At 34.7% G+C, this 11,966-nt stretch overlaps 1 protein-coding gene across 1 annotated transcript in view; it reads left to right on the forward strand.

Moving 5' to 3' along the window:
* Positions 1-11,959, forward strand: part of LOC110091939 (malonate--CoA ligase) — a gene marked incomplete at its 3' end in the record, with an annotated part of 47,521 nt that extends 35,562 nt beyond the window's left edge. The window contains 5 exon segments of the mRNA XM_028697035.1: positions 2,199-2,297; positions 8,678-8,768; positions 9,966-10,039; positions 10,973-11,152; positions 11,867-11,959. Coding sequence (XP_028552868.1) covers positions 2,199-2,297; positions 8,678-8,768; positions 9,966-10,039; positions 10,973-11,152; positions 11,867-11,959 — 537 coding nt within the window.
* Between the last annotated feature and the right edge of the window lie 7 nt (positions 11,960-11,966).

An 11,966-nucleotide genomic window follows, 5' to 3' on the forward strand; every position in this document is an offset into this window, starting at 1 on the left:
AAACATTTAATAAATAAAATTAAATTATAGACAATATTAATTAATACAATACTTTCTAGGGATTTTTACATACATAACATCTAAAACATCCTTATTTACTTATCTCACACCCAAACTTCAAATTTTACTTTTTTACCACCGTAATGCCCTATCCCTCATCGAATATAACACTTCGTTTGCTTCCGTCAAAATCAAGTCACGGAAATAGGCTGTCCCTAAAATAGTGGAGCAGGAAGCCACGGAGGTGAATTAGGCTTGTATGATAGCGGAGCAGGAAGCCACGGCGGCCATCATTTCTTGTCTATTTTACTCCCTTCCATTCTTGGCGGTGTTGTCCTGCTTATTTTCCTGCTTTTCATCCTTCAATTACGCTTACACCGCCGCTGATCAAAGCCAAATCTGGTCGAGAAAGAGAAAGACACGACGAATGCATCATGGTTGCACTACAACACAGGAGCTAAAGCAGCGAACTTGGCTTTTAGAACGTCAAGCGAATCCACAGCCGATCGAACACCAAAGAGCTCTGCTTCCCTTCGGCTTAATCTCGACCTCCAAATATCGTATTCGGAAGTCATCTTTGTGACGAACAATTTCGATGAGAATCTCGTCATCGGCGCCGGCGGGTTCGGTAAAGTGTACAAAGGAGTCCTCTCCGACAGCACCAAAGTCGCCGTGAAGCGCGACGTGCCTGGTTCGCGACAGGGATACCCTGAATTCCAAACAGAGATCGTCGTACTCTCCTGAATCCGTCAACGGTACCTCGTCTCCCTCATCAGCTACTGTGAGGAGCATTCAGAGATGATTCTGATCTACGAGTACATGGAAAAAAGCACTCTATAGATCTTTACTGTGAGGAGCATTCAGAGATGATTACTCTCAGAGCATAATCCACTGCGACGTGAAATCCACCAACATCCTTCTTCGCGAGAACTTCGATGCCAGTATGGAGGTGTTGTATAAAATCAAACAGGCATTGGAAGGCGAAGAGGAACAAGATGAAGATGTATAAGAAGAAGAACTATCGCTCAGTGCCCTCCATCGTCTTCCTCCTCCTCCGACAAACCACCGTATGAATTTTCCGCCGAAAGCCACGCAGCATCCTGCTGCTCCGATCTAGTGCACCTCACCCGAAGAACTGGAGAAGACCGAGAGCAAACCTACTCTGGCGACGAAGACGCGATGGGTTTGAGCAGATAGCATAACGGAGTGGTAATTTAGATGAAACGGGGTGTATTTGGGTGGTAGATATGTAAATAGTATACTTTGGATGTTAGATAGGTAAATATAATAGTTTCAAGTGTTATGTATGTAAAATTCCCTACTTTCTATGCAAACATCAAGGGTTTCGCGTGAAGTGGGGTATTAGTTGTACATCATTTGCTCGCTCCCGCGACTGACGTCTACAGAATCGCGCTCGAGCTTGTCTTTGGACGGCTGCCTCCTCCGAGGACATCACCACTGTTCCTCCTTCACGCGCCGTAGCTCTTGTCGAGGACTTCTGCGGCGAACTTCCAGTTGCGAATTCCTCTGTAGTTGAGAGTTTCTGGAAATATAGGAGAGCGGGATGCCTAGAGAGTGAGAGGGAAGATGGGAGAACGAGAGAGTGCGGGCGTGAGGAGTTCGGGGAGTGAAGAGAGGTAGCTTGGTCGTGCGCGTGGGTTCGAGCAAAGAGGCGCGACCTGCTGGACTCGACGTGGGCGACCTGCGGGACAGGTAAGGGCCGAGACAAAAAAATCAGCTTAATTAGGTCAGCAGATCTCAGTTGAGCAGAATCCGTTCAGGATGAAGATTGTTGGGAAATTACATTTACGTCTAATTTGTCTATGATATGAAAACAATTTTGTAATCATTTGCATAGACGGTATGCTAGGATCTTTCTTCTTCTTTTTTTTTTTTTATGCAATGTGTGCAGGATTAAACAACAAATAGTAAAATTCAACTTAAATTTGCATGAAATTAACCAATCTCTTTGATTCATACCTAAGAACTTACTAATCTTTTGGAATGCTGAACTGGTACTGATGCTGCCCAATTGTCATTATTTGAAATTTCTCTAAGCATTGTTGAATTGACTGTAGCTTCATTTAACTTGTGCACTTTTGTATACTTTAGCAAATTATGTCTGGTAAGGTCTATGTTGAGTTGATATCAATTATTATGTTTTCCTAAATTCTATTTCTTTTGTTATTTGTTTCCAGGTTAAGATAATTGGAGAAGATGGAAATAACACAGATGGAGTTGGAGAACTTTGTGTTCGAAGCCCTTCCCTCTTCAAAGAATATTGGAAACAACCTAAGGTATATTCCTGCAGAATAAATCCCCTCATCTCACAGATGCTGACGCTATGTACCCATCATCTTTTGGTAGAATGTTGTCAGAAAATTGCACTAATATTTAAAATTTTAATGTTATAGGTCTGAGATTTTTGTTGCTCTTCCTTATTTGTTTGAATAATTTACCTGCTTCTTTGCTCGAGGTGTTCTTTAGGGAGTTTATTGAAGTCTATTTGGGAGTTTCCTGCTTAACTAATTTGAGCGTCTTGCTTGCTTGAAGTTTGATGTTTGCAAATTTAATAACTTTATTTTCAACTATCTTTTCTGTTTTTCAATTGTCTCGCCTTGCCTTTTGCCTTCCTTTTTTTTTTTTTTTAAGTTACAAATTCTCAAGTTTCATGTCTGAACTTTTTCCTTTTAACTTGAATTTTAGACATACAGTCTATCCTAACTTGTTACTTCTTTACATTGATATGCATCGATGAGGTCTTATAGAAATGAAGGATTACCTTCTATGAATTGCAAGCATTTTTTGGTACCCACGATTGGTTCGCTTAGGTTTAATCTCATTGTGTGCCTTATTGCCTCATACTGCTAGTGATGTTGGGCAATTAAGCTTCTAGGGTTACTAATACAACCTAAAATAGCATACACAATGAAAAGACAAAAAATCACAATCTGCACTTTACCAACTTGTAACTTTAGCAAAAATAAATCAATTTTTATATAGAAATAATAAATCGTTTATTCTAAATAATATTCTAATAGTCACTAATATATGAAATTTCATAATAAAAATAGTAAACAAACATCAATTTTAAAAAAAATTTCAAGTTCAAACTTCGAAAAGCTAACTCAATATACATCAATTTTATAAAATTTCAATCATACCCACAAACTAGAGTAAAAAATTAAAATAAAAAAAATGTTAAAAATAATCCAAAATGAACTTGGCATCACATTGGCATAAGGAGACTTTCCCTCGGAAGTAGTTGTCAACACCTACAAAGCACTCAAAGAATGTACATCCTACCACCAAACACAAGAACCGAAGAAAATAGAAATTTCACTGTAATACTTACTGATCAATTTTTGCATTCCTCAAAGGTCTTATACGTATCTTAGAAATGACCTAAAATAAGAAAATTCTTATTATCTGTTAAGATTCATTCAAATACAGTAGATTTCAATTTATCCTTCTTGCAAGAACATCAATTCCTTCTCTAGAAATTTCACTCCCGGTTTAAATTCCAATTCATGAGTATATAGGTGTCGGGTACAAGCTACAATAGCTAAGCTGACTAAGAAAAATAGGGGAATAAAAAACAACATAATTCTTGAAGTGTGGAAGAGTGAAACACCAATTATGATTTCTAGCTCGCAACAATGCATATAGGAGGACAGAGGAGGGTGAGGGAACATTTATAGGTCGAAAGCAAGGTGACAACTGTAGTGAAAATAGCATAGAGGGAAACAAATAACATCAGAAATAAGAAATAGTAGCGGGAAAGCAATGGGAGATAGAAAGCAGGAGTTAGAGCAATGAGTTATACAATAGAAAAACTGTAATACTATACAAGGTGTAGTCGTCAAGAAAAATTATCATCATGACAATAACTCAGCTTTTCACTATCGATCACCTTATGTGGTGTTAGGTCACCTGTGGATGCATCTTCTGTGCCTACCACCGATCTTATTGATCAAGGTCACACCAGTCTTTGTGACTTCTGCCACCGCTCAAGAACTTGTAGTTGAGCACTTTAAGTTATTTATAAAGGCTTGTCAGAGTACCCTCACATCACCAATCACCAATTAAACAACTTCAGATTTGATTTAGGAAACAAATCTGTTTCAGAATTTTAAGCTTAAAACTTTTAGATTTTTAGACAAGCAAGTTCTACTAACATTCTGTTATTGAAATTAGCAACACATCTTTAGCTTTTGATTTTGATTTTGCTAACAAATCTTTGAATTCTAGCAACATATTTTTGACCAGAGATTTTCTATGAATTACAAGGATTATCGAAGGAATTATTGAGGAAATCTAACTCTACATTTTAACATAGGGGTGTTGGTGGAGAAAGAGGATTAATAATTGAGAAAGTCATAATATGCAAGAATATTGGATAAAATTAACAATACAATTGTATAAATGAATATATCATAAGATGTTGTATTTGTAGATTGTAATTTTATCTTTAATTTTTAATTAATTGTAAAATATTGTTTCAATCCGTTATTTGTTTGTCAATATCCTCTAGGTTCCCTCATTTGATTAACTAATAATAAGCCTTGTTCAAGCCGCCTTATCTAACTTCAACAAAAAAATAATTAATCTTTTTTATTGCTGCTCAATTGTGATGTGAAATTAAAATCTTTTTTTATTAGTTGTTCCAACATTATAGTCAATTTGATTTCGAATTGAGTCATTTATTTGAAGCAGACTAATATTGAAAATAAACAAGAGTTTTAGGGTTAATTTGAAATTGAGAGATTGTGCATGATGGAGAAACTCTTACAACTGACCAACTCTTTTGTTAAATTGAGCAAATATCAATATTTACAAATTTTTTGGAACTGCTTTGATTCATCTTCGAGTGAGCTACACATGATTCAAAATTGACTCAAACTAGTGTCTGAGTCACTCTTAGCTAAAAATGACTAAAAAAACCATAAGTTGGTTTTGATTGGACTTGGAATTTGAGTTAGTTTTAATTTAGGAAATTCTTATAGGATTTGTAACTTATTGAGAGGGCTGACAATTTAAAGAAATAAATGCATTTATTGTAAGCATTTAGTTAGTTTCCTTTTTTATAAATATTCACTTCAATTATTTGATTTATATTTAATTGACTTTGTTTGATTTATGATAAGATTATTATAACCTACCTAAATTGGATCCTCCATCATGTTTTATATTATGTTAACTCAATAAGAAAATGTGTGTGGCAATTTTCAAACCGTCCAATATGGGAATTTCTTTGCACATTAGCTCAAAACCTAGTTTTGTGCAAGTGGATTTTTGAATAAAACATGAATTTCATAGCTCAATTTATACTTATATATAGTGATTGGTGATTAAAGGTTTGCACTAATGGTTAAGAGGGATTTTCATAAAAAATTCTATCTTATTATGAAGTCAGCCATTATACAATTAATTTTTTAGCATAGTGTTGGACCGGTCCAGCCGGTCCAGGCGGGACTGGCTCAGACACGAAACGGCGAAAGCTTCCGCCTGAGCGGAAGCCGCGCGAGACGCGCGCCTTGCGGGACGGTTTCAGGAAGGAAATTTGAGAAAGTTTAAGAGGGAAATTGATTGCAGGGATTGTTTAGGGAATTTCTTTTGAATTATATGCATTAAATAGTTGATTTTTCTAGGGTTTGATCATCTTGAATTTGGCTGAAATTTGAGATCTCTTAGATTTAGGTTTTCTTTGGGCTCTAGCGGCGTCTAGAGATTTGGGAGAGATCAATCCTCCTCTCGAATTGAGGATCAATTGTATCTTTGCTGTTTTATTCATCTACTAGTGAAATACAAGGGTTTTGTTTGATTTTTTTCTCAGATTTCTCGTGTAAAACTCCTGTTTTTCTCTGTTTGTGGGTTGTTTCCTGCTGTGGACAGCAATATCATCGCTGCAGTTTACTGATTTTGGCTAGGAACACTTGTGAATCCAAGTGTTTCCTATCAAATTGGTATCAGAGCATCGATTTGACACCTATCACATAGCTGTCAATCGACATTGGTCTCTATGTCAACTCGATGTCTATACTTCCTGTCTCCTGGTCCTCTCCCTGAGGACATCTTCATATAGCCTGACTCCCAAGGTTTATTGACAAAGATCATCCTACATGTGTTTGCGGTTTTTGTGAAACCATCTATGATCTCAAGCAAGATCCCTTTACCTACTGTTATTATGAGCTAAAACAATTTCTAGTTTCTTCTATTTCACTAACTTTCTAGTTGATATATTTTTCTTTGTCTCCAATACTAGTGATACACTTATATATCTTCTAGTTTTTGTTAAAGACTTCATCATCATAAGTAATATTGATATTACTATATATTGTCATGTCACTCTTCTTGTCCAATGATTCTCAACTAAGGATCTCGAGCCATTTACATTATTTTAATGGTGTAGAAGTTGTTCTGTATCCATAAGGATTTCTCTTTTTTTAGTTTTGGTACATGCTTGATCTTCTTGCTTGTACTAAAATGATAGATGCTACTCATTTATATTGTTTTCTTCCTCACCAATGCTCAGTATTCACTTATTGTAGCTCTACACTCACTGATATAACTAATTACAAAGTTATTGTGAGCAATCTACCGTGCATGGTTCTTGCATGCCCAGAGATAGACTTCATGATTATTGAAATATGTCTCAATGTATTCACCGCCATGCTAATAAACTATATTGTAGCAAAATGGCTATTTTGTTTTTTATGTGGCACTATTAGTTTGGCATTCTCCTTCATCATGGCTCACCACTTCAAATTCATCATTCTCTGATATCAGTTAAATAGGTATTAAAGATGGCTCCATTGCTAGAAGTGCTCACACGTGTATCTTTTTTGAAGTCTCATCTCTTAGAGTGCTAAGAAATGAAGTATTGTAGCCCGCTACACTTGGTTGGTACCACTCTATTTCCACCGCAACTGTTAGCTTTGTTGGGCATGCTCTATTCTCACCAAACTTGGCATCTAGCTTTCTCAAGCCTCGGTGAACTATCTTGACAATGTGGTTGCCACTCATCTTTGTGCAAATTTTTTCTATCATTATGGATGAAACGGATGGCTATTAATTATCATTTTTATTTGATATAAAGTATAAATAGAAATAATGCCCTTGATGTGGCCCATGTATTATCCTTAGGATCAGCAAGCAGTTGCTATCACCAAGCCATTTCCATGAACTCACTATTCTATATTGAGTATCAAAGTAGAACTTTCTGATCGGTCCTCTATCTTGTAGAGGCATGTAAAGGAATAAATGCATTTATTATAACCATTTAGTTAGTTTAGTTATTTGTAAATATTCTCTTTAGTTATTTGATAATCATTTAGTTAGCCTAGCTTGATTGATGTAGGATTTTTGTAACCCATCCAAATTGGATCCTAGATTATGTTTTGTATTTTGTTGACTCAATAAGATAATTTGAGCCAAGCCATCCAAACCAATCGACAAATCCTTATTTAGCAAGCTTGTTGCATTTTGTCTGTTTTTACAAGCATGTGGTTTACATTTAACTGCATAGCAATTTCCATGGTTGTCAAGCTATCCTCTTATTTTAATTTTTTTTCTTTTGCCTTTTGGCTTGGTGTGCTCACACGTTTTTGGGTACTTTTGTCTTTACAGCACATGTTATTCCCTTTATGCTGCGCTAGCAACAGTTTTGTGGCATTTTGCATTTCTAAGAACTTTAAGGATGCACTCTTTGATGCCTTTTGGGGTTTCTCTGTTTCTGTTTGGGGCTTAACCTTTAGAAGGTTAATACTTGAAATTGGATAGTTTAATGTGGTATTTATGACCTTTGAGATTCTCAATTCCTCTAAGATGCTTACTAGAATTTGTGCATCTATATCCCGCAACATCTCATACTAATCTTAATGAATGTTTGTGGCCTCAAAACTGATCGTTTTGTTGCAGTTGTTTGGTAGATGTCATATGAAAACTCTGATTGCTTGCCATATGCTGTTCTTCATGCATTCAATTTGTTCTTGTTGTTGTACGGGATTCTGGTCTGTGGTAATTAGTACATTTTTGCCAGTTTTTTGGAGCTATTGAGAATGAAGTATAATCCCTCCAAAGCTTTTATTCTACTGCACACTTTGTTGCTTCTAGAACACTTTTGTTGCCCTTTACAACATTTTTTCCTCCATGCGGGGTCATAATGTCAAATTACTCCTCTTAGTGCCTGCATAGAGTTCAACTTTGTAACTTTTACTATATTTATTTTTGTCGATATGGAATCATATTGAGTATGGCCTTCTGGGAGGCCAACTAATTGAAAAACCATAACAGTCCTAGGTATCGTTTTATGTTTGCTAATGTTGGTATATTTGTCACCCTTAAACTATTCATGATTTCTATACTCGGCCCTTGAACTTAAAACTGATCTACATAAAAAATTTTGAGGGAAATATACTTTTGATATAGTAATAAGATGGTTTGTCTTGGGCGGGCAAAAATATGTCTATCACCTTTTGAAATAGTCTTTTTTCTTATTGTGTAGGCATTTTGTCGATTTACAGAACATCCAAAATTTGACTATTTATAAAGTTTATGTAGGCATACGTATATATATGATTTCAGTAGTGCAAGAAAATAACCTGAATCTTAATTTTTAAATAAAGAAGATTTCAATTTTATGTTTCTAAATATCCCTTATTTTTTGTTACCCTAGGTGACAAAGGAATCATTCATTGATGGTGGATTCTTCAAGACTGGGGATACTGTTATGGTAGATGAAGATGGTTACTATGTTATTTTAGGACGTAAGAAATTAGTCTTCTCACTTGTTATTATTCTCATTTAAATTATGGCAATTCACTTTTTGATATTTAGCATTAAATATGGATTACTAATGGATAGTCAATTTTCTGTTTGAATTTCTTTTAACCGTAATCCTACCAAATGTAAAGTAGCATTTCTTGTATGGCAGATTTCTTTTTCTTTTTTTTTTCTTACCTTTGCGGATATATATAAACTAAGCTTCAAGCTGCTGTCATAATTTGGGAAAATATTTAACTAGCTGCCAAAACCAATGTTCATTAGGCATGTACACAAATATTCCCTTTTTATCGGCAATGAAAGCACCTATTTATATAATTAACCATTACTATTTGTGATACATACTTTATCTATGTTATATAGATGCAAGATGGAGTGTAACCCACCTATAGTTTACATGAGTTATGTAGTTACACAAGCATGATTGTGATTTTATTTATTTTGTGAATGTTCATCAGAAGTTCATAAATCATAACATTTAACAAACTTTCGGCTACACTACTTTGTTCCATTCATTTTGGTCTGCAGAGGTTACTTCCTTTTTAGCTTTCTTTTATTAACATGAGTGTATCAAGGCATAAGAACTTACAGTAAAATTTAGAGGATGGGAAATTATATCTGAAAACTTCTAGGATGTAATATATGGTAATCAATAAAAATATGTGTTTCAACAACAATCTCAAAGCATATTTAGTGGTTTAAAGGCCCCTCAATTGATGCAACCACTTGAGTAATAATGTATGTTTTATTTTATTCTGTGACGCAATAGAACATGAATAATGATGCCATTTTCAAATTTGAGTGTGTAATTGATTCAGTTGAACTGTCTGAAATGTCCTTGAAGAAATAACATAAATTTATTAGATTATCCGTGCGGCCTGATTAAAGGTTGATGATGATCAAAATTTCTGTTTCTGAACTTCAGTTAATTTTTGCTATCAGAATATTTAATCATGGATCCTTAGTTTCTAGCCTTTCTGTTCGTGAATGACTGTGAGTCTACTCCTTGCTTGCATCATCTATATGCTTCTTCCTAAGTCTTAGGTGTTAGTGATGCCATATAATTGTATATTTCATGGTACATTTTGTTTCGGAGTTTGACTAACAAATGACATGATACATTTATATATTCTTGTTTGCTTTTAGTCTTCTTGGGCATTAAATGTATATATATGATTCAGGTTCTAATGCTGATATCATGAAAGTTGGAGGATACAAACTATCGGCATTGGAGATTGAAGCAGTACTTTTAGAGGTAAGTACTCATCTCTAAACCCACCACAATTAGCATATTGAACAGTGGCTTCTCTAGCTTCAGATTTCATATAAATACAAAGCTCTAGCAACCAGGCATCACGCATCTCTTTTCTCATATGCTTCTTTTATGGATCTGGCCTCATTAATTAATGAATTATCTCTTCCAGATTATATAATTCTTAGCTTGTTGTGATGTAATATGATAAATCATTTATATAGTATATTGTTCAATAATACTTCCGGAAGTTTACAATTTAGTTTGTCATAAATCTTATAATGGCGGGCATGTATATAAACCATCTTTGCACCTATTATGTGGAGAAATTATTCTGTGTGGACGCCACTCAACTCTACGTCCGGATGCCGCAGTACCGAGTCTTGGTACCGAACCGCGGTACTGAGCAGTACCGAGATGTGGTACAGTAAAAGGTGACATGGTGCATTTTTATTGGTTTCCGGACGACGTTCGGTGTCCGCACAGAATAATTTTTCTATTATGTGAGCTATGAATTATGGTTGCATGAAAGGAATTATGGTGTCACTCACCATATAGTTAAATCTATAGTTGCGGGCCTTGCGGCTGTAGCACGAACTCCTATATATAATTTTGTATTTATTGTCCATTAATCTTCTTTTCGCTCACGATGTATGAAATAATAGATTTCACTTATATTCCAATGGCTAAAACAAAAGACTATCATATTAGTAAAATTGCACACCTTAAAAAGACTATCATATTAGTAAAATTGCACACCTTAAATTTTTTGCTATTTACGAAAAAATGGGTTTTAAATGTGGGTTTAAGATTTAAAAAACTTCATTTGTAATATAAAGGAAGTTTTTTTATTTGTATATATTCTTTGTATTTTGGGTTTGCTCATAGCTGGAGCGACTTCTCATTGTGTTATAATGTATTTCATGCTATTTTCAGCACCCAGTTGTCTCTGAGTGTTGTGTGTTGGGTCTTCAAGACAAGGATTATGGGGAGATCGTGTGTGCAATAATTGTGACCACCGAAAACAAGAAGAAAGTAGCTGATCAGGACTTCAAACCAGCTATTAGCTTGGAGGAGCTGCAGAAGTGGTCAAAGGAGAGACTGGCACCTTATAAGGTTAACTCTTCCTACCTTCTTTCCTTTCATGTTCGACTTAGGTTTCGTTTGGGACGGCTTTCTTGCCGCTTCTTAAAGCAGCTTTTTAGTACAAAAATTAAATTTTTTGAACTAAAAAGCTGCTTTAAAAGCAGTAAAAAAGTCATCCCAAACGAAACCTTAACTCTAGCTAGAGTGATCCAAAGGTCCCGTTTCTTATATACGCTTCCTAAGTTAGTACAATAAATAAGTATATATATATATATATATAAGAAAATTTTAGTCTCTAAAGCTTCATTTGAGACTGTTTTTTTTACTGTTTCTTAAAGCAATTTTAAAGTTAAAAAATGAAAATTTTGTTCTAAAAATTTGTTTTAAAAAATAATAAAATAAGTCTTTCCAAAATGAAGCCCAAGTTTGCTGGTACCTTCACAAATAATAATTAATTTGTTATATTTATATTTTTTGCGATGCTAATGATGTATATTGTCATGGTAGTAAAAAAATATTATGGATGTCGGAATATATCATAATTGGAGGGGTAAATAGAATACTTAATGGAAGAAAAGTATTAACAAATAAATTTATTTCTTCATAAAGTTGGAACTTATGTTTGTCCTAACAAGGGTAAAATCCACAAGGAATTATAAATTCATGTTTTAAACCTGTCATTCTATATTTAAAATTTACTGCTTGATGATCTTATTATAAATATGTATTGCTGCTTGTTTTTAGATTCCAACAAAGCTGTTATTATGGGACGACCTTCCTAGAAATGCTATGGGAAAGGTAAAGCTTCTTGTTATACATTCGGTTTTTTTTTTTTTTTTTTTCT

Source organism: Dendrobium catenatum, unplaced genomic scaffold (assembly GCF_001605985.2).
Source record: "Dendrobium catenatum unplaced genomic scaffold, ASM160598v2 fragScaff_scaffold_8, whole genome shotgun sequence".
In the NCBI taxonomy this organism is placed as follows: Eukaryota; Viridiplantae; Streptophyta; class Magnoliopsida; order Asparagales; family Orchidaceae; genus Dendrobium; species Dendrobium catenatum.